The 24,479-nt window shown below is 39.7% G+C and overlaps 1 protein-coding gene across 4 annotated transcripts in view; it reads right to left on the bottom strand.

Moving 5' to 3' along the window:
* LIMCH1 (LIM and calponin homology domains 1) overlaps positions 1 to 14,722 on the bottom strand; it is a 195,427-nt gene extending 180,705 nt beyond the window's left edge. Inside the window, exon 1 of one of the 4 annotated variants that reach the window (XM_075195041.1) lies at positions 14,359 to 14,722. In XM_075195041.1, the coding sequence (XP_075051142.1) occupies positions 14,359 to 14,451 (93 nt within the window). In that variant the 5' untranslated portion in view covers positions 14,452 to 14,722. The remainder of the gene's footprint in view (positions 1 to 14,358) is intronic. The other 3 variants (XM_075195032.1, XM_075195015.1, XM_075195023.1) reach the window with 3 other exon arrangements.
* Positions 14,723 to 24,479: the final 9,757 nt, after the last annotated feature.

The following is a 24,479-nucleotide window of genomic DNA, read 5'->3' as shown; positions in this document are numbered from 1 at the left end:
TGCACTTATTATTCAGACTTGTATCAGATGCTACATGGCCCTCTGCATCTCTAGACATCCCATGCCCTGTAGCTTAGAGGAGATGGATAAAACGTTATTAGAATCGATAAATAGCAGTTTCACAATTGGAGAATTGTACCACTTTAATATATATTCATAGATAGAAGCTGTTCCTCAGTCTTTCACAGAATGAAAGCAGACACTGCAGAAAAACACAGAATACTTGATGGGCCAAGAGATTGTCATCTGCAGTCCAACTATTTCAATAAGTTTGTTGTGGGAAAAAAAAAGAAAAGTCCATAATCAATTTGTGTTCATTTCCTTCATATCACTATGCGGCAGCGTGAGAACGGCGCACTCATTAAGCATGTCTCTGACCTATATCATGTCCAAGGTCTATCATGTTTATTTTCAAAAGAGGGTCAATGTAAATTATTTAAACCTTGAGGGCTCCCTCCTATCTGTCTGCTTTTAATTCCAACACCTGAAAACCACATAAAAATACACAAAGTATGACCCATATGTTATGGGTTAACGTATGCTACCGTTACAAGATTTTTTATTTTTAAAAGTGTTACATATGTGAAGCGCATGGAAAAACTAGTCTAAAGTCCGTGTGGATTTTCATGCACCTTCCCAAGGCATGTGTGTGATGATCCCTGGGAACTACAGTGGCATAAACAGTGTATAAATATTGTGAACTGCCGGAAGACTAACACCGACTGCCTGATCTTGTGCTAACAACGCCCTGGTTAACCAAAGAAAAAGGATATTTTGTTTTCCTTCAGCAAACCATAATAAAGCACTGTCATACAAAATATAATGCACAACCTAAATTAAAAAATGAGTTATGTCAGTTATATGCAAGATCAGGGGTGCTCAGAATTTATGTATAGGAGCGGAGGAGGTTGGTGTCACAGACTGGAACTGGGACCGGTCCAAACATCTGGAGTCCGCTCCAAAACTATAAGAGCCAAACACAAGGAAAGAGCTACATAGAAATGGGGGCATAGTTTAAACAGATTTGTTTTATGATTACATGGATGTGGCTGTACTTAGGAATGTTTAATGAATTCACTGGGCATAGCTGGTTTAACAATGAGCAATGAACACAGTAACTGGCAATAGGAAACATTAAAAGACACACGAGAGGCCTTATAAGGCACAACAGAGGCAGGAATGCGTACACCGGCTTAATGTGGATATCAAACAAGTATAAATGCCCATAATTATAATAATTAACAGGAATATAAGATACTTGAAACTGGTCCCAAAGAACCTAATAACATAATTACTTGCCGGCGTCCAGTGATGAAATGACCACACACAAGATCTGACACAGCCACAATGCGATGATGTAACTAGGATGACTGCACAAGACTTAGTAGAGATCATTCCAATCTTGTATTGCAACATTGATTATGTAAATGTGTAATAGTTACCTACAATTCTACCTGAAGAAAAAAGTAAAAATAATTTTGTCAAAGTTATGATGTGCCTATAAAAGTCACTAAAAGTCATCTGGAGGTTGGTTTCTAAATACTATTTTTTTGTATAAAGAACCTATAGCCTTTTGCTGACTGATCTTCCTCCACTCGTATAGTAAGGAAACCCATGTGAAATACACAGTATGATAGGAATCTTTCCCCAACAGCCGCTGCAGCCCCTTTTAGAAGAGTCTCGCTCATTTAGTTAGTGCTAAAGTCATGACGTGACATTCCTATGGTTGACAGAGCCCTCACCCCAGCTGGCAGCACCAAGTTTGTCATTATAGTTCATGGAACTTTCAGAGCTTGTACATTCAAACAGATTTTCAAAAAGGTGAGAGTTCATGGCATGTACATTTCATAAATACCAGCTGCAATTATTTTTAACACAATATATAATTTATTGAGCCGAGCTAGTCTGACATTCATTGCACATCTTATCCAAAAACAGTAGACACTATAAATATTTCAACATCCCTACCCATGTCACTCAAAGTGGTTCAATGTATTCTAAACTCCACTTTGCACAATTTTTTATTACGTTTTTGGATTGATCATATATAATATATATATATATATATATATATATATATATATATATATATATATATTATATTTAATAGATATGTGGGGGTGTATTTCTGACATAGGGAGTGCAGTCTTTTTGACCGATCTACAAAGGTTATCCAACCTATTACTTCTGCAGTCAGAAAAAAAAATAAAAAAAACTATATTAAAAAAAAAAAAAGGTACACAGCACAGGTGATATGTCAGTAATACATAATATCAGACATCCAGCCAGATATTCCCTGCTGGTCTGTATGTACCATTATTATCGTCATCATTTGTGTAGCGCAGAGCTTTACTGAGAATACAATCATTCACATCAGTCCCTGTCCCATTGGAGTTTATAGTCTAAATTCCCCACCACACACGGTACATCCCTCATTTCATTAATCTTAAAAGACTACTCATATATTCAGCTGGATAGCAGATCTACTCTTCATTGTGCATACATGCCAATAGACACGTGTGTGTATTCTGACATAAGAATAGTTAGTCTGTGTGGGTACATGGAAGATACAGGCTGGTTCTAGGAAGTTTCATGTGATGTCGTACTTTATAGACAAACTCAGGAGCCAGCCCTGTCACTAGAGATACTGGGGCACACGTATGTACAGCTGATAAAAGCACACTAAAGCAGGGACACACAATAGGATACTCAAGGCATACACTTGCACTTTAAGCACCATAACTTGCAAACTTTACAGTGTGGATCATGAGCTTGCAACGTAGAACAATTATGTAGAAAAGAACTATACAGTAATGGATTAAAATCACTCCAGAAAGCTTCTAGGAAACCAAATGGAAAGTGTTATTGTTCATCATATTTCAAGTAGAAAAAAAAACCAACCTGTAATTGAACCTTTATTAACTAATTAAGATGCTAGTTTCATTGATTGCTTTCTGGCCTTTCACAGGATTAATCGGAACAATTAGAGGCCGAGTCTATGTGACTGATGAGCCTTCTTAAGAAGAAAAGACAAAAAGTCAGGTAATGATGGTCCAATTCATAGAGGACTGTTAGTCTGCAGGGTATCTAGGGTCAAACTTGTAACTTTGATTGACAGGGCAGCTGATCTGCTCATCGTCAAGTCACCCTGAATTTTATGTAGGCTGTCAAGAAAGTAAGTCTGAGGAGTAAGCTAATGTAACCTCTGTTCTCCATTAAAAGGATTACCATCATAAACTGTCAGATGTCATGTAAAAGTACATTCCAAACCAGAGGAGGTATTCTAGATTTATATTCATTTTCAGCTTTCTACAAATTAAACAATTCCATAGACTGGCAGGGGAGAAACAAACAAACTGGATTTTAGCTTCTAGAATGCACAAAGCTGCCTTGTGCGATTTTCCACCTACTCACCAGCCATACTCATTAGTTAAGAAAACACACTTACAGCCAGCTTTTTTAGTTATGAAATGTAGCAACATATAAAATGCTGACACCTCTCACCACATCAAACAGCTACCAATCCCACACACCACAGTGCCACCCATATTGTCAGAGGAATTGGAGTTCTCTGGCTGAAAACAACTACGGGTGATTGATCGCCTCTCTGTGTGTTCATTGATCTTGAAGCTGTGCCATAAATATGTTGTGATCACAACTACAGCATCAGCATGTGGAGCAAAAGCAAAAACAAACAAAAAACAAAACAATTATGGGGTATTCCTCCAGCTTTCCTTGAATTTTTTTTTATTTTTTTTTGTTGCAGTTATGGCGCAGGGGATTTTCATTTTACTACGCAAACTGTATCAGCCCAAAAAGTTGTGGAGCTGATCAGCAGAATATGCAGCACAAAATTAGCAGGTAGTAAGAAGTTGCGGCTAAAAATTGGGCAAACCATCTTCTTGTCTCACGTTAGGTCAGACCTGGATAGGTCAAGCGTATTGTGCTAATCAGAGCAACTCTTTACAAACACCCCCAAATGGAGGGGCATTTATGAAAGGTTCCTGCAATTGAACTCCTATGTGATAAAGGGGGCAAGTTAGTTTGTATTAGGGCACTTGTCACATGCAAAACATTTATAAAACGTGGCTACAGTTTTCCAAAGAAGTGGATGATTTTTGCCCATGTTTTTCAGCTATTTTTTTTATCCCATGGTGCTATTTGAGTGACAGTTTGTATAAAACTTTGGTTCCTGTTGGGGAGAACGTCGTTTTGTACAATTTCACTGTTTCCTTGATACAACAGATTTGAATTACTGTTTCCTACTGTCAATTTCCATTCAAAACGGACACAAACCTCACAATGTGATGAGTGCAGGAAAGTATCCAAAGATAGAACAGAAACATAACTCTTTATACGTTTAAAGACATTTCTGAGAAAGACAGAAATTTTTGTTTACACAGAGGAGGCAACCATGAGTGGTCCATTCTACTACATTTCTCTCTGCTTCCCTTCGCACCGCCTACCATCTACACCAATGTCTGATAAATAACTAAGTGATTCTAGCTGCAGGAGAGAAGGGAAGTGTACGGTCACTGTATAAGTCACTCTACGACCTCACCTGGAGCACAATGTACAGTTCTTAAAGCTCCATCTCAAGAAATGATGAATACGTGTAGCTTAGAATAGAAAGGGACAGAATGATAGCAGTGATAGCAACATTCAAATATGAAAGGTATCAAGAGTTCAGGAAGGTAGTGTTTTTAAAAATAGGATGTTATCATAACAATGGGACAGTTTAAATTTGGAGGAAGACTGATAGGGAACATAATAATACATTTGATCCTTTCGTATATTAACATGGGGCAGCACGGTGGCTAAGTGGTTAGCACTTCTGCCTCACAGCGCTGGGGTCATGAGTTCGATTCCCGACCATGGCCTTATCTCCGTGGAGTTTGTATGTTCTCCCCGTGTTTGCGTGGGTTTCCTCCGGGTGCTCCAGTTTCCTCCCACACTCCAAAAACATATTGGTAGGTTAATTGGCTGCTATCAAAATTGACCCTAGTCTTTCTCTCTCTCTCTGTGTGTATGTTAGGGAATTTAGACTGTAAGCTCCAGTAGGGCAGGGACTGATGTGAGTTCTCCGTATAGCGCTGCGGAATTAGTGACGCTATATGGTCATGATGATGACTGAAATGAACTCTGTCAAAATATTTTAATGTGCACTCTTTTTATACAGGAACTAAATTGGAAAAATACTTTAAATTTTATCTACAATTTTTCATATTCCAATCCATGACTAAACATAGTGTTACTGAGAAGACAAGGTACATAAAATAGATGTATTCTGTTAAACATGCATCCCGACACTTGCAAAATATCCCACGCTTGCCACTTGAATAATTCAATGTTTGGCCTAACAGCCAGGAGGATACAAAATGGAAAAGCAGGATTATATCACGGGTATGCTGACCGGCACCAAAACACAACATCCCTGGGGTCTGGTCCAGCCATTGTCTCACTTCCATTCACAGGAACTGCATAGTGTGTAAGGTGGGTCTAAATTTAGACCACGAAAAGCTCACTTATAACTTTCCCAGACGCACCCAGAACATGAGGTCACTAAACAGATCATTTTTCCACTAAACATTATTGCACTGTAACTCCCTCCTCAGATAACATACAGTAGCTTGTCTGCGACTGTCTGTGGGGTTTTTTTTTGTTTTGTTTTTTTATTCCACTTACAAACAAAACCTGATATTATGTGTAGTTCCAATATTAGCCTGACAAGAACAGTTTTCGCCACAATAAGGTTTAATATTGCATTGTCCCATATATGAGGTTTTATCGCCTCATAGGATTACGGATTATTATCTCAGGATGGCGATAATACAACATATCCATTTAAAGTGCGTTATTTAGAAACGACTATGACCTACTATGTGTGGAGTTTGTATGTTCTCTCCGTGTTTGCGTGGGTTTCCTCCGGGTGCTCCGGTTTCCTCCCACACTCCAAAAACATACTAGTAGGTTAATTGGCTGCTATCAAATTGCCCTTTGTCTCTCTGTGTGTTTGTTAGGGAGTTTAGATTGTAAGCCCCAATGGGGCAGGGACCGATGTGAATGAGTTCTCTGAACAGCGCTGCGGAATTAGTGGTGCTATATAAATAACTGATGATGATGATGATGAATACCAAGTTTTAATATGCAAATAGGTTAGATCACTTTAAAAAAAAAAAATTTTTATACTTTGTGGAATCAGGGCAGCACATGCAGAATCCAGCTTTTACATACATACATCTGCAAAGACTGGCTCAGTGAGCTAGTAAGTTAGCCCGTACTCCTCAGACACCTTTAGTGATACTTTTCAATTTCCATCTGCACTTGCCACAATAAAATAAAAATAATAAAAATTCCGTCACAATGGGAATCTCAATGATAAATAGTTCACAAAGTGTCACAGCTGTCAACTTTACCTTAGAGGGTAAAAATAAAAATATTTCTTGGTTTAATAAGCAGTAATTTCCATGAATAAAAAAAATATAAACGCATCTTTAAATTCCATTAATACAACACAAGATAAAACAAATAAATGGTTAATAGTAGAATACAGTGGTTGCTTCTCCAAATTCTAGGTTTATCTAGGCAAGCAAAAAAAACTAAATATTTTGTTACAATTGGTATATTTTAAGATGGGAATTTGTTCAGAGGATGATGTACATGCACCAGCTCAAGAGACTGAATACCAGCAATCATTGTATCGGCATGTAGCTCAGGTGCCTCTCTGGGACATGGAATTATAGAGATCCTGTGAACAATACTAAATACACCCCATACAAACGCTGAAACATGCACAGTTTATATGGGTGTCTGTTCATACAAAGGATAAAAGACGGTTATGGATAATGGACTATGAACACAATCCATATTTGAAATTGACAGAACTGTGTGCCCATGCCGAATACTGAAATTTTGCACGCTGGGGCAAGTTATTTTTTATTTCAGTTTTGTTCGATGGATCATAAAAGAACAGTGCGGCAGTAGAATGCAGACCAAACATCATTCACTTCACTCAGACATCACCTCAATTCAATAATAAAGTAGTGTATTAATCGGAGAAACAATACAAAGTTTTAAAGACAAATTTTGTACCAAACACTTGGCAGGCCTGATAATAGCAGTTGTCAATGCTTCACAATTTCTGTACCTCATTCACACACATGCACTGGAAAAAGCACATCGATAGGGTATATGCGTGAACAAGCCTCTGGTGTTTATTTGTGATTTATCATATTCGTACACCTCCACCGTCCAGTACAGCATTTGGGTTGACAACTTTACAGAGCATATTATTTTAGAAATTAAAGTATTAACAGAACAGTTTTCTGTTTTACATACACATCAAGGATGGACATGGGCAGCTTTACACCAATATTGTCACGGAGGAAGACCACGTTTCTGGCCATAGCCTCTTTGTAATGTATAACCCAAGATCGCCTGCTAGGAAGACAGGACTTGCTAGACCTAGGAAGATTTTTAATTCTAGCCACATATGTTCCAAAATCAGTGTGTATGGCACAAAACTCACAATGCCCAGGAATGATCTGATCAAAATTAAAAACGGTTATCAGCCATGCCCATTAATAGCGGATGGCTCCTACGGGCCCAAGTGTGCAATCACTTCTGTTGGCACCAAAAGGTCTTTGGGACATATTTAAGAAGCACCGCTTATTATAAAAGATAGTTTCATCTCTATCAATGCGATGAGGATTGAAAACTATCTTTCATATTTATCAATAAATATCAGCAGGAACAGCAGTCAGCACATCACATTTGCTGTACTGTCAACAGAACAGGGAATCTGATAGATAACGTTGAACTGCTGTCCCTGTGAAGTGTTTCCACTTCCCTTTTCAGTGCGAAGAGAAGCATCTTCCTTAAATTCCTAGTGCGCATGAGCTGACGAAGTATCGGGCATGCGCACTGGGAGCCATTGTAGAGTGACCGTGACTTATGCGACAGGGAGGGATCACATGATCCCTCCACACATGCGCTGTGCAGCTCTGCTCTTTGGAGCAGAGATGTCTTCAGTGAAAGTTTTCAATAAAACATGTGGAAAAAATTATTTATTTATTGATAAATACCATTACTGAGCAGTGCCCATACACTGTTAAGGGGACTGCTCAGTAAAATGGAGATATGCAAAAGCAGAAGATATCAATGATCATAAATAATTTTGCGGTTAATCCCAGAAAACGTCAGTTTTCTCGGATAAAACTGAGGATTTATGTTTGATAAATTGAGAGAAGAGAGCGCTTGATTTACTTTTTGGAAGTTACACATTGGGGAGTGTACCAGACCTGCATGATCGTACTGAGGAACATAAAGCTACTGCAGGATCTAAAGAAAAACAAAAAAACACTGGTTTGTTCATGTCTGCTCACTTTGCTAGTGTTAGTCATTCTGAATAAGCATCAATATTAGGATCACCTGTAAAATAAAAGAGAAGCTATGCGGATTAAGGGACTGTGTGCCCTGAGGCCATGGGGGATTACACAGGGATTGTAATATATATCACCTTCTTGTATACGTAGCATATGAAGCTAAGATTTGATATATTTTTTAAATGATCTGCTCTTATTTCGGAGATCGCTAATTAGACTAAAAACAACTAGCAACATAAACTACAAAAAACACAACCATAACAATAGCATATTTATATACATATGCCGAGTCATGGGCATCGCCAAAGGTGTCCAGGTTTGTACATATAGCATATACACCAGACTTACGTCAGTATTAAATACACATCCAAGCACAAGAGAAGATTGTAAACATTTATTTCAATAGCAAAAAGCACATTTGCTTTTAGGCTTGATATAGTACAGCAGATATAATATTCCTTCTAATATGTCTGAAGGAAATGGGGGGGGGAGGGAGGAGGGGGGGTTACACCACAAAGCCCTATATACAATATGCATGATAAATTAGGAATTCAAAATTAGCCAATCAGAAGCTGCTAGTTAGTGTTTAAATTATTATCAATTGAAGTGTGCGATTTACTCTACCCACCATTAATCAGAATAATAGTGATTATATAGAACTGCTTGTTGAGTGTATGTGTAGTTCTTGTGGTACAACCATCTGATAAATGGATGTTTTAGAAGGACCCTAAACAACAATGCTCATTACAGTGCAATTCTCTCTTTTGTAAAGTGTAGTTTACTACATACAATAATAATAAATTATTATTAATAATAAGCATTATTATTCTAGATTATTAGTGGCAGCCAGGATTTTGGATTGTCCTTTCGCAGTAGAGGTTTTCATTGTTGTGGCATTCACCCAAACATGTTTCAATGCAAATCTAAATGAATGACCCCAATTCTGAATATGACTGATTTCTTGTATGGCAAACGATGAGGATCCAATCACTCAGTGTAAAAAGCTTTCATTCTCCACATCAAAGGGAGCTGTTCAAGAACATGGGCGCATGATCTGCACTACAGGTGCCCTGCCCTGCAGGTGCCCCGCCCTGTGCTACAGGTGCCCCACAGATGACCCACCTTTTCTCAAGGCTGCAGATGTAAAAGGGGTTTCCGTTTTACATAATGATTCCCAACCCCATTCCCCATAATATGACTGGTCAGGTTCCCTACCCAGGTGTCCCCATATTCCTATTGTATTAGACGTACATCTGTTTATCACCCCTTACACTGCTGGGGACTCTTCAGGAGAGATCGGACACAACACCTGTGATCGCAAGGAGCAGTCACAAGACACAAACGATTACATCAGGTTGACTCACAACATCAGTTACTTACATTGTGCACGTTTGGTGTATACTGCACCTGCAAAGTTGATCTAGGCCAAACGAAATGTACACCTGACTCTTGTAAGAGGAGCCAGCAGGTTAATAATGTATTATCTGACAACAGAGAATCCACAATGCAGTCACCACAGTTCTGACCGGTCAGCACATCATCACATTTGCTGTACTGCCAACAGAACAGGGAATCTCATAGAGAACTTAGACCTCAAGGTACTATGCTGAGCTATGCAGCTTGGCTCACACAGGCTGGAGTTATATATGGGGAGTAACAATTTGAGAGGAAGAACAATGAGCCCATTCTATGAAACAAAGAGAGAGGTGATACTTCTAAATTCCATCTTCACAAAACCTCAGAGGGCAAAGATCTTCGCTTTGCTTATAATCTTCTACACATGGACGCCATACAAAACATAACTCATGGACCCATTTTATAATTTCCTGTTAACTTTCCTCTCTGCTCCCAATAAACGAAAGTGAAGAAAAGAGAAAAACCTCAGATATCCAGGCCCGGTGCTCCCATTAGGCAAGGTTAGGCAGTTGCCTAGGGCGCCGGGCGCCACAGAATAAAAATGACTTTAAAACTATGCTGTAACCGCTGACCATACCTTCCACGGCCGCCACACAGCTTACGGGGAGGGGGGGGGGGGGGGGGAGGGGCTATGGATCACCACCGCCGCCTCTCTGCTCTGTCTCCTCCCCTCACTGACTGTCGGGCGTGACATCATCACGGCCCGACAGTGTCAGTGAGTGGAGGGGAGCAGAGAGGAGCAGCTTTATGGCGGCAAGTAAAGGTATGGAAAGACGTGGGGAGGGTGGGGGACGCAGATGTGAAAGTGTGCCTGGGGGGGGAGAGGGAGCGGATGTGAAAGTGTGCCGGGGGGGGGGGGGGGGGGGGGGATGTGAAAGTGTGCCTAGGGCGCCAAGACCCTAGCACCGGCCCTGCAGATATCCAATGTTTATTATCTTCCATCATACAAAGCATACTTACATTACCAGTGGATCATCCCAGCTGCGGAACATAACACATTAACAGCGTGTGGAGGCAATCATTTCTTTATTAGAATCTACACGTTCCACACAAAAAACCCACCTAGCAGAATGACAGACATCATGTTTTTAAGATGCACTTAAACGTCCAAGAACACAAAATGACAAACTATAATGTTATACTAATAATGTCAGGGCAACTAACTATAGTTCCTGCACCACTGGGCCCTATTGCGGTTAGCAAGAAAACTAAAAATACTGTAACATTCCGTCTGACACCACAGCAAGTCATCTGCTAAATCATAGGGAGTTCTAATACTATTCCCAGCCATAGGACACCAGCAGGCTGCTCACAAATATAGCAATAGGAAACAGCACAGCGTCACCTGTGACTACTCAAGCAGCTATGCATAGCTCTCTGCTTTTGGATACTTTTGCCTTGCAACAAGGCTGATGAGCTTTCAAGGACCGTGACTCTGCAGATATCATCGCACTACAAAATAAAGTCTTCATTTTTCTCATTAAGCAAATAATACAACCATATGCTGATAGCCAAGCAGATTCCTGTACGATTACCTGCATATTTCATCAACTCAGGGAATCTTTTCACTTCTGAACTACTACAGCCACTACTAGGTAGCTAACTGAATAGTAGATTTACTGGAGCTTCTAAAAAAAAAAAAAAAGGAAAAAAGTGAAGATTTTGCCTATAGCAACCAATCAGATTCTAGCTATCATTTTCTAGACTATATTCAATATATGATAGAGAGAATCCGATTGGTTGCTATGGGCAATACCTCCACTTGTCCGTTTTAGAAGCTTTAGATAATCTACCCTTGAGAGTCTTCAAACGATGATTAACAACAACACTGACCAGGTATGTTCAACCTGTGGTCCTCCAGGAGTTGTGAAACTACAAGTCCCAGCATAACCCGACAGCTATCGGTTTGCAAAGCATGCTGGAGCTTGTAGTTTCACAGTACCTGGAGAGCCATAAGTTGTCCAGTCCTGATTCAGACTATGGGATGTGGAGTATCAATTCCTACCAGCCAAAAGAGTGACCAGGATAACTTCAAAACATTAACCACCCCGTAGATAGGGCTAACAATGTACTGCTCTGTCAAATTATACAATTCCAACGTGTTTTTTGGTTTGTTTTTTTTTAATATTGTATCGGGTCCTAATCATTCACTTCTGCTGTTAAATAAAACTCTGCAAAGTAGTACTTTCCAATAGTCTCTCAAAATGGAAATAAACCAATGTTTAATAGATTTTTGTTTGGTTTTTTTGTGTTATTCATGAAAAACAGCCAAGCTCTCTATTGTGTGAATCAACAATGCCTATCTATTTTTTATGGGAAGGTGCTTACAGGTGTAAAAAATACATTCTTTTTGAATCCTAACGAAAACAAATATTATACAAAAAGAGAACAACAGGTTTAAGGAATTGGGAGATCCCTGCAGAAATCTCTTGAAGGACAAACTATGTCTCTAGGAAATAACAAATAAGAATTTTACATAAAAACACATTTTTATTTTTGAAAGTTAGAAATAGCAACCTACATATAACCATTTATCAATTTGACGAGTTTCTCCCTGAAAGACGTTTAGAAACAAAATTACGAACACCAGGATGAGATAAACACAAAACTACAAGACAATTGTTTCGAAATCCATGGCCTCATTACATTATGGTCTGTAACATATCTGGAGAGTCCTAAGACATCCCAAGAAAGCTTTGAATGCAGCAATGACCAACCAAGTCCACATTTAAAAATAAATAAATAAATAAATCCAGGACAGGTCAAAAGTTCCCCTCCAGTTTTAAAACCACAAAAACAAGATGCAAAATATCAAATTCCTCAGGGAGAAGAGTTGCTTTTTTGAATCTGCATGTTGTACCCTCTACATAAACTTAGCACAAAGAATAAGGGCAGAATGTGAAACTGAACATTCCTCAAACGGCCACTTACAAATTACTTGTCAAACTAAAACCAGGCTTATTATAGGCACCACTTACAGCATGATGGCCATTAGCATGTATTCAAAGATAAGCACACCTGTGGCTCTCTGGTTGTTTAGAGAACTAAAAGTCCCAGCATGCCGCAAGATCCTTTTTGGCAGTTTATATTGGGTCCTGTATTCCACCATCACCTGGAGAGCCACAGACTCCCCAATATCTATTGTACAAATGCAAAAATAAATTACTCAATCATTTCAGACAGAGAGAAAAAGTGAAAAGCTAGTTATGTAATGATCTGTAATATATAAGCTATAAATGTATATCATAACGGTTTGCTATTAGCATGCTCCATTACTAAATGACACATTCATGCCTATGAATCTGTGCATTATACCATGTCCAATCTTGAATAAATAAAAATTTGCATTCAGCCTGCATCCGCACAAAAGAAACAATTCAGCCCCATTAAGGGCCTGGAGCTGCCTCACAGTAGCCGTGCAATGGAAAGTTCTGCAGGCTTTTCAGAGTCCCAGTTAACAACAGACGTTGCAATCAATCACACAATAATGCTAGTGTTGGTCAGCACAGAAAGTGTCCTCTTTTCCCAGAGTCATTTCAACCCAATTTTATCCCCTTACAGTGTAACAGCCAGTGGCACATGAATAACTTATATCGTGGAAGGAGACATCGGGCATACCATGCTGACAAAAATGAGAGAAATAACAGTCTTTTTGCAGCCAGGAAGCGTCTGTGTGCTCTCTTACTCACTGGCCTCCCATTCTAAACACCGATGAATGGGGCTCTGTGTTCACGAGCTGTCAGCCAGGAGGCTAGCCACAGCAGGTATGCAGTGCCCCATAGCACATTCATTGGCAAGGGAAATAAGACATTTAAAGGTTTCATAACTAACGGTGTTCAGTTAGATGGCAGCAGCCAAAGTGTGTGTATGTATGTATGTATGTATGTATGTATGTATGTATATATATATATATATATATATATATATATATATTTGTAGCAGCACCATTATGGCAGTCACTATGCCCATGTTTGGGTGCTGTACACATTTTAGATAGACAAGCACATTCACAACATTAATAAACCAATAGATGCACCTGGGTTTACCACCAGCAGTAAAATCAGACAGCAGATAAATAGGACACAGGATAAAGGATGTGCTATATGGAAAACTCATGATGTGCAATGAGTACCTTAAATCATGAAACAATACAACAATCTGAACTTAAAATGCAAAGCGATGCCTGGAATAATATAAGTTTTTTTGACAGTTAAGGGTCATACAGTAGAATCTACAGTACCATACACTGATGAGCTGCAGCAACTGTACCAGATAGATGGGGACTGTCTGAGCACCTTACCCTGCAGACCATAGGCTGCATAGCATGTATATACTGTAGTGTGCAGCCAGCACTGGGGAATAGGAGCTCAGGTGTGCTTCATACAACTATTTATTTAGCTGTAGAAAGTTAAACACTGTTACATAAAAGAGTATGCACATTAAAATGGTTAGTAAAACACGTGAAGGGGAGAAGGTTCTGGAGAAATCATGATTATGACTGGACCTCCATGCTGGGACTCCCAGTGGGGTGCAGGTCAATACAATAATATCGATTTACCTCGATCCACTTCTGCGCCTCTCTGCACGCAGCGTCTGGAGGCGATTCCTGCGGCTGGTTAATGTGCTCTAGGTCTAGTGCAGGGCTGGCCATCTCCAGGGTGCCGTCCTCACAGGAGCCTTGTAGCGGATGGTCTGGCACAAGGAAAAAGGATCCCCAACAAAACAAAAAAAAATCCTCCTGCTCTCTGTGCGTCCCCAGTGAGCGAGACAGGCGAATCCCCACTCTGTGCACTGCAACGTGATCTGTACCACACACCAGCTAAAAATAATCAGACGCTTGCAGCTTTTGCCTTTAGCCCATGCAAATCCCGAAGCCACCTCCTCCTGCTGGAGCAGAGGCAGTAATCACATGCCTCATTACATGCTGAGGGAGAGCCAGGCACTGCTGCAGCCGACACAAGGGTGGAACAATTAACAGTGACAGAACATACTAAATAGCATCATTCCCACCACGCAACAATTACAGCAAAAAACAAACAAACCCCAATAGCGCTCTCTGCTTTCCAGGCATTGATATGTCGAGGCTTACACAGGCAGTGACTCAGTTCTACTGCCAGGGCTGGTGGGAGAATGGTTATAACAGACACTGCACCTGTATTTTTGTCATCATAGGTCTCTGGCGTTTTGTATGTTGTACAAGAGCCTGATCTGGTGTTTTATATCATAAATCCTTTCACGACAGCTAAATCCAGTAAGGAATTATCTGGTCTGAATGGTCACTACCTTTAAAAGCTACAATATACATAATATACTACATAATATTCATCATCATCATCATCATTTATTTATATAGCGCCACTAATTCTGCAGCGCTGTACAGAGAACTCATTCACATCAGCCCCTGCCCCGTTGGAGCTTACAGTCTAAATTCCCAACACACATAATATTCTTAATTTTCACACAAATTGTCAGCCTAAGGTGTTTTTTTGGTGTACCTTGCTAATAATTCTGGGTGCATCCAAATAGACAGACTTGTTTACATGTTTTTTTTTTTTGGAATGCTGGCTGCAGACTATATTAAAATGGCATGTAAATTGTAGTTGCGCTTGTTTTTAGTTTTTGGTCTGGTTTGGGTCCAGCATTTATCAATCTGCTTTTTGAAGGATTTTGATTAATGTGCAACAAATTTCTATGCTGCCTTTTATATCCATTTTTAAAATGAGACTTCGATATTACTGATAGAGCATATTCAATTGTTGGCGTTATAGCCAAAATTCTCGCGGCGCGTGCACTATTACTGTCATTACGGTAATAGTGCGCGTAAATACCGGTATTACGGTACTTTTCTCGCTGGATTTCAGCTCGCGGCTCTGGAAGCTGCGAGCTGAAATCCAGCTTACTATTACCGTAATACTGGTAATAGTTTTTCCGCGGCGGAAACCGCGGACAACTGAATATGCCCCATACCATAGAGTTGGATTTTTTCAATCAAATTTTTCATTAGAAAGCATACAGACAGCAAAAGTTTTAATATATTTAAAGTTTTAAAAATGAGGCGCAGCGCATTGAAAAGCACTATACCCTTTTTTTAAATTGTTTATGTAAACAATCGCTTATAGATCAGTTATTTTAATCCATTAAATTTTTACAAACATTTTAGCATGTTTTCAAGGTGTGCAAAGTATTTAAAAATTTAGGCGACACACAGAAAAAATATGATTATATAAACAAGCCCTTAACAATGCTGCAGGCATTTTTCACTACATGCCATTAACAGAAGTGTGGGAAATAAGGCAGTCCCCATTTTCTGTGCCTGTCTCTGCATGTTGTACAAGAGATAAATAAAATATTCATATGCGTTTATGAGCTTTTTTGTTTGCTTTAAATCCAATTTAAGTAAATGAAGTAATGGTTTAGAAAGTGTTGTGATCTCATCCCTACTCCTCTCACCTACCTTCCCCTCACAACCATTGCTAGTTTGAAACCAATGTTGTTTAAGTGATGCATGGTTAGTGCAATACTTGATATATAGTGTAGGATGTTATATCTTGTACCTTATGTCATGTATTGTGCTACAAAGTAGGAATAGTATGAATGATTATGTTTCACGGTATATTGTGCTTTCAGCTGCGCTGCAACGCAGTACACTTGAATGTAATGTATTATATGTTTTTTGTACCTTTATACAAAATAAAGATACTTTTTCAATAATCAAAAAATGGTTTAGGAAGTGCTAAAGAATACTTTTTAAATTAAAAACTCTCATGTGAGCTGAAGTTTGCTCAGGCCATAAAATCCATCTCATACTTCACTTTAGGTTCCAAATAAATGTATCTTACAAATTGTTCTGTTAATTTGAGTTCATTGGGAATTTAAATTATGGCACAAAAAATATATATATAATTAGTTAAAGAGTTTGGGAGACCTAATGCGCAAAAAAAGTAATTATTGGACACACATTACATTTTTTTATTGAATATTTCCAAATACCAAACTCAAACTGGCTTATATGAATACAATACAATGATAATTTCATAATTTTATTGCCAAATGACATGAAGGAAAAGAGAGGAGAAACATCAGAGGAATCTAGTAAAGGAGTCAAGTGTTCTACCAACAAGAATTCCAACCAACCCTCACTTGGGGGAAAGCTAGCTAGACTTTATCCCAAAATGCATGTGGTAGGCAGGTGGTGTAAACACTTTGGGGTATATTGACTAAACTGCAGGTTTGAAAAAGAGAAGATGTTGCTTATAGCAACCAATCAGATTCTAGTTATTTAGTGCAGTCTACAAAATGACAGCTAGAATCTGATTGGTTGATATAGACAACATCTCCACATTTTCAAACCCGCAGTTTAGTAAATTTACCCCTTTGCCAGACCATTAACAGTTGACCAGCCTAATACAACTTGTTTGTTATCATCAGGCAAAGGACCAACAGATATGCTAACAAGAGTGATCAACCTTTAGGTTCAGCAGGGACTTTTCTAGTTGTGATGATATTTTTGCCAGAGCTATTTGAAATACATACCACTACCATCACAGCGATGTCCGGCTATGCATTTTACTGGCTATTACGGTGGGGAATCTGCTCATTTTTCCTCATACCTGTATCTGGTACGAGGAGAAATGAGCAGAGCTCCCAGTCTGAACAATGGTGCGATGCGTCACTGTGGACTGTTCCAGAGACACATTGCACTCAATTGAATCTCCTCCCTAAGTATCTGGAAAAAAGTGAATAATTTCAAATTTCCATATGATGGCTACATCAAGTCAAATCATAATTATCTCTTCAACTAATGCAAAGACTGATGTAAATTTATGTGATAAACAAAGGAAAAGCCAGATGGGGGAATTGTACATATATGGAGAAGAGAAAATGTGTAAATCCATCAGGGTTGATCAGCTATGTGAGTGTCATTGTCAAAGTGACTGACCCTCCCTTTGGTCTGAGGGAGAGACTCATCCTGCACTCTCTCCAGGGGGTAAATGTATCAAGCTGAGAGTTTTCTGACAGGTTTGAAAACGTGGTTGATGTTGCCTATAGCAACCAATCAGATTCTAGCTATCATTTTGTAGAATGTACTAAATAAATGATAGCTAGAATCTGATTGGTTTTTCAAACCCGCCGAAAAACTCTCACCTTAATACATTTACCCCCAGGAGTAGAGCTTATTCCAGGTCTTGTTCGCTGTTTGTTAAAGTAAGGAGAATGGCTGGTGAAGATAGGCCTGAAAGAACATACTCAGTGAGCCCAAAGTTTATACATTTATGTCTTATTGAATAGTTTTTAGTCTGTAGCAAGATGGAACAACTGCAGCAAAACCAGAAGATGTCAACTTTGAGGATCTTCTTTGGGTAGGAAAAAAAACTCTTTGAGAGAGCTGTGTTTGTTTCATCAGTGACAATGATGGTGGATGTTCCACTCGTGCTCAGCTTGGAAGTCATTCAGGGAAAACGCATATACATCTGGAAGAATAAGAGGATTTGATAAGGCATCTGGAAAAGACAACTAACATTCAAGGCTTTATTACAGAGTCGCAGAACAATAATTTTTTGCCCACAGTAGTCTCCTGAAAAATAATGGATCTATTATGGTGGCAGTCATAATTCTGGCACTGGAAATGATGGCACTTAACCTGCTGACATGAAATTGTCGGCAGGATAAATGTCGGCAGTTCCATTGTGCTGACAGGAATTACATACCTCACCCAGGATATATGGGGATTATTATACCATGGATAATTCTTAGAACTGCTAAAACTGAAGATTGCCCAAGTTGTCTGAATGACAATAACCGATTTAGCTGGTCCAAGCACATATTGCACATCACAATCCAGCATTACTAGTCATATTTTGAACAGATACCACAATTGCCAGCCATATATTACATAGATACCCCAATATTACTAGCCATATATTGTACAGACATACCCCAATTGTAAATCACATGTTGCAGAGAAATACCCACATTACCAGCTATAGATATAGATATGGTAAAAGCGCCGTCTGTACAATGTTCTTTACAAAGCCTAGTACATTGTACAGGCGACGCCTCATTAAATGACCAGATTAACAGCCGGAATCATAGTGTGGCCCTTCAAGGTGCCGGCAGCGCTGCCTGTCGGGATCTTCATTTGTCTGAAGTGTTTCAGGTATGTGTGTTTCAAGCTGTCAGTATTATCACTGTGTCGGGGATTACACCTTCGGTGTATTCATGTCGGGAATATGTTGTTGGGGTTTCCGACGTCAATCAAGGCACCCAACCCACATTTTTATATTCTAGAGCTAAGGAGAAAAGCAAATAAAGGGTTCATATTTGCACCTGGAAAAACCATAAATTAATGTAAGAGGTGCACATGCATTTTTTATGCATACAAGTAAAATACTGGACAGCTTTACTTTAACACTACAATGTAGAGTTGAGCTAGGACATGATGCTTCCCAATTCCAAATCTGTCCACACATTTTAAATTTGCCCTCCCCCCCCTTCCCCATCCCCTGCAGTTCAACACGGTTTTGCCATGGTGCAAAATTGCATCATCTAGCTGGATTGGATCCTACCTTTAAGTGAGGCCTATATTAGCCACCGTGTCAAACACTCTTCTGTAATCTCAGCAATGCTTATGTTAAACTGGATATAATGTTCATAATCTATAGTAAACTTTCTTCTGACTTGAAATGTCGGGTCAGTTTCATTTAGCAGAGCGCACAGTATCTGAAATGTGAAAGGTTTAGGTTGATGCAATACTAATGGAGAGGATTTAGCTTCGCAGCCAAGTACTAATCCCCTGAGATACCACATGTCTGATTATTTTTGCATGTTCACATTTTTTATGTAGTTTAGATGTCTAAATGCTACAGGAAATGCTAGTACAGGGAAAGTTATTAATCACATTTCTTATAAAATTATAATATACTTTGATGACTGAAAAGGAAAAGGAAAGACAATCTCATAATAAATACAATGAGCCCGATTCATTAAGGAAAGTAAAGCAAAAAAAAAGAGTAACTTTGCACCTCGGCAAAACCATGTTGCATTGGAGGATGTGAATTTAAAATGTGATGGTAGCTTTAAAGTTGGGGTAGAGCATGTCCTAGATCATCTTTAAATTTCAGTGTACAAATAAGCTATCAAGTATTTGTGCGCTACATGAAAAAATAGCCAGTATTTATCTTATGTGCAAAATACAAAAAAATAATTTGAACCCCTTGCATTGTAACATGGTTTTATCCAGGAGAAAACGTACTCATTTTTTTGCCTTACTTTCCTGAATGAATCAGGCCCCATGTGTTTACGGCAGGCGCGTCAGACTGGCGTTTTTAGCTTTGTATACAGTCCATTCAGCCCTAATAGTCAGCCCTTGGCCCCTGCTTACCTTTTTAACCAAACACAGTCTGCTCCCTTTTATGCAAATATTTGTAAAGAGTTGAATGGCATTTAATGGAATAATATTAGAAATATTTCAATAGTATGCTGTAGGACATTTGTAGTTTGTGTATTGTGAGACAGCTTTCCAATAAAAGCTCCAACGAAGCAGATTGTTTCACTCACAAATCAAAGTTACAAACAACCATGAACCATAAACCAAACAGACCATCGGCCTACCTGTTTGAGGCTTATATATAGAAGTGTGTATGGTATTTACCCCAACAACTGATACAAATATGTCATAAGCTTGGATACCATATGGGTCAATCCATGAAGATCTCTTTGGGTATCCCTAGACATACACATAAGTATGAACTACCTAGCACCTGCACTGAATTACAGGTGGAACATTCTACTACAACCAGAATTTACTGACAGCCTGATTTTATTTTAGATCAATAAGATCCATTACTATGCTTTCAAATGGGGGAAAATAATCTTTGCAAAATCCTTGTATTTTGTCCTCTCCAGCATGGCCTTTACACACATGGGAGAGAGCCATGTTTAGCACTGTGGATACACATACACTTGAAACTAAGAGTTGCTCCACCTTTTATGGTAGCTAAACCTTTTATAACAATGAAATATTGAACATTTTCTGCAAGCTTATTAGCTTCTCCTACCCCATACATTTCTACAACATTTTGATAAATATTACCAAGGATAACATAATTGTCCTGCTTGGGGTCAAACTGCTGCACTGGAAATTGTACAAAAATAATGTCTATTAATTTTTTAATTCAGTTTGTGGTGTTGCAAATGGAGAGCCCACCATCAATGCCCCTGAACATTTTGCAAATGCCATTTGCCTGTTTTTTCTCCTTGTTTTCCTAGGTCCCTTCTAAATCAACTTCCTTAAAGGGCAAGACTTCTGGTACTGTCTCGGAATTGTGTATTTGCTCCTGAGCGATTTTCTAAAATAGGGGAAAGTCATGTCACAAAATGAAAGGGTATGTTAACTTTGGCATAGCTACCAACTTGACTATTTGCGGACTGCTCGAAGATATAAGGTATATCTCCATGTCATCAGATGCCATCATCTTCTGGAGTCAGAGACTGACCCACATGGACTGATTGCTCTTCCTGGCATCTTATCCAAACAGTCTCCTGCTGCCTTATGAGTCTACAGATCTTCCTGTCCGTGCTTTAATCTTAGACAGCACCACCTTCAACTGAAGTGTGGTTTGTTTCCTATTGGGTAGCAGTTGTCTGCAGCAGCACATTAGCCACATCTTCCATGTTTGGTGAACAGCTCGGTGGAAAGCAAAAACCTGGCTTCACCAGAGATATCACATCTAGTACCTTTGTCTAACAGCTTTGCTACTGATCGGTAGTTTTTCCTACACCAATTAGCAGGTTGCTGGGATTTTATCTTTAGCTTGGTGCTGGCACAGGAAGGGGTTGGAGAAAAGAGGTGAAATAGCTCTGGATTAAGTACAAATAGGCTAGATAAAATAAGTGGTAAATGTTCTGCAGAGCTAAGAGCAGTCCATGGGAGGGTAAGAGAAATATGGGGGTGGCCAAGGTACAGGCAAAGGTCGCATGTGTTGGAAGAAACTGAGTCAATGTCCAGGCCGCAGTCAAGACAGACAACAACAGCAGACGACACGATCCAAGCAGAGGTCAGGGAAGGCAGCTTTAAGCGGTGGTTGAGGTCCAGGCAAAGAAGAGCACAGGCAACAAACAGAGAATAAGGGTTAGATCAATATAACAGGCAGTGAAGCTAATGACTACCCGCACTAGAGATAGATACAAGCAGCCAATAGTGTCTCTGGAGACTGAACAGCCAGTGTGGAGGAGTACTGTGCACTGGCTGCATATTGCAGCAAGGTTAGAACACTCTGTAAAATATCAGATCATCAGAATGTTCGCAGGGCTGTGGGTGCAATGTCATGATGATATTAAGAAGAGAAACAAGGGGAGTTGGAAGACACAGACAGAGAGATAATTTGAGGAGCAGGATATCCAATAGCATGGTGTAGTTGTTGCCTTGGTCACTCACTCTTACACCAAGCACAGCCCCAGGTATACATCTGGGACTGCCACAGAGCAGGGGCCGGTGGAATGCTGTATAAACTGCAGAGGATCTCTACCCCCCATTCCATGAGTGAAGGTGGACAAAACAGCACCTGTGCAGTATAGCACAGGATGCTCGTACCTGGAGCCAGAGTTTCTGCCGTCCAGCTTTGTGCTGTTCGGCTGTTGGGGGTGTGGCCACCATCTGCTCCAGCCCACCAGGCTGCATGATGATGCGGAGCAGCCTGTAGTTTAGTTATTTAGGTAAGTAATCCTCTAATACCCTTATAATGTGAGTTTTTCCCTCTGTCTCTGCCTCAGTCTGTGAGTGTCTGTCTTCCCCTCTCTGCCTCCCTTCTGTCCCCCCTCAACATGTGAGTCTCCCCCTCACCTCTGGATATTAAGTTCATGGTGGTAAGGGCTATTAATATATTGGTAAGAACTATTAATTTAATGGGAGTAGGGGCTATTAATGTAATGGTGAGGGCTATTAATTTAATGAGATAGGGACTATTAATTTAACCAGGGTAGGGGCAAACAGTTTAATGGTGGGGTTATTAATTTAATGTAGGTAGGGGCTATTAATTTATTGAAGGGGGCTATTATTTAATTGGGATAGGGACTATTCATTCTTTTTTTAAAATTTTTTATTTTTTTATTTTTACAACCGCATAAACAAAAGTGTACATACATTTTCAGTCCATTCACTATCATGTAGATAATAATACCGAACATCCAAGTAACAGACTTTCAAAAACATGTACCATGTCAAACGGTAACGTAAGCGACTAAAATGTTTAAGAAAAACAATAGAGGTAAACAGGACAATCAATTATAAAAGCACAGAGGCTTTGTGGGGGGGGGGGGGGTTCTACTTACAGGGGGAAAGGAAAGATGGGGAGGGATGAGATTTTCACTCAAGTAGATCTAGGAACCGGAGATTGCTGCCAGTCAAACCATGGAGACCAAATGTCTCGAAATTTAGGTAGTTTATCGTTCATAAGGGCAGAAATATGTTCCATAGATAAACCAAATAACCAGATTGATCAGTTCTGTTCTGGAGGGAGTGGAGGGTTGTTTCCAAGCTCTCGCAATAAGTAACTTGAACGCCTGGTAAATATGAGCTATTAGACAGTTGCTGGTCTTGCCTATCTCAGGGATAGGTTGATTCAGTAAAATCTGAGCCGGAATCTTGTTGACTCTAATACCAGTTACTTTACGTACTATGGCCAAAGTAAGGTTCCAAAAGGTTTGAATGACAGGGCAAGCCCACCAAATGTGTAAAAAAGTTCCCATAGCCCCACAAAGGCGCCAACAACGGTCCGATACCGATGGGTACAGGTACCAACGCAAATATATTTTATAACAATTTTCTTGTATACCTGCATTTATGGAGATATTTGCTGTTCTCGTTCGGATAGTAGACCACTCCTCTCTGTCCAGTGAGACCCCCAAATCACGTTGCCAAGCCTCTTCATGAGGCTCGAGGCTTTGGTCGGGTGGAGCAGTGAGCATACGGTACATAATTGAGATATTACCTCTGCGGCCTGCTGAATATATACAATGTCACTCGAATGAGGAATTACTACGAAGTCGAGAGGAACCGGCTTGTAATTGTATAAAGTTACAGATTTGTATCTATTGAAAGTGTATCGAGGGGGGTGGGTGGAATTTATCCTGAAATTCTACATATGAGATTGGGACATTTTCCCCCACTATGTGTAGAAAGCGCTCAATCTTGCGCCCTTTCCACCAACCAGATAGCGCATCAGACCTCCCTGGATGGAAGAATGGGTGGGTCCATATGGTTGTCAGGGGAGACGGGTAAGGGGCCAAATTATGCCTTTTGTTAGCCAAGTTCCACGTGTTTAATGTGAAGGCGATAGAGGGGGAAGAGTAGACTGAGGCTGGTCTACATGATTTTGGAAGCCATAGCAGGTGATGCACAGGTAGCTCTGAGGTCAGTTTGTTTTCTATATCCACCCACTTTTTAAGACCTAGGTTGAGAAGCCACGAGATAACATGGCTCAATTGAGTAGCCATATGATTTTCGTAAAGTAGTGGGAGGCCTAGGCCCCCAGCCTCTTTGGGCTTAGCCAGGAGCGACTTGCTCAGTCTAGGTTTGTTACCCCGCCATATGAAACGTTTACAAGACGATTGAAGGGTTGTTAGTGTTTTACGGGGAATTAATACTGGAAGTGTTTGGAATAAGTAAAGTAGGTGAGGCAA

The sequence above is a fragment of the Mixophyes fleayi genome, chromosome 1 (assembly GCF_038048845.1).
Source record: "Mixophyes fleayi isolate aMixFle1 chromosome 1, aMixFle1.hap1, whole genome shotgun sequence".
In the NCBI taxonomy this organism is placed as follows: Eukaryota; Metazoa; Chordata; class Amphibia; order Anura; family Limnodynastidae; genus Mixophyes; species Mixophyes fleayi.
Note: the sequence above shows the minus strand (reverse complement) of the source record. Positions and strands in the feature narration are given on the sequence as shown.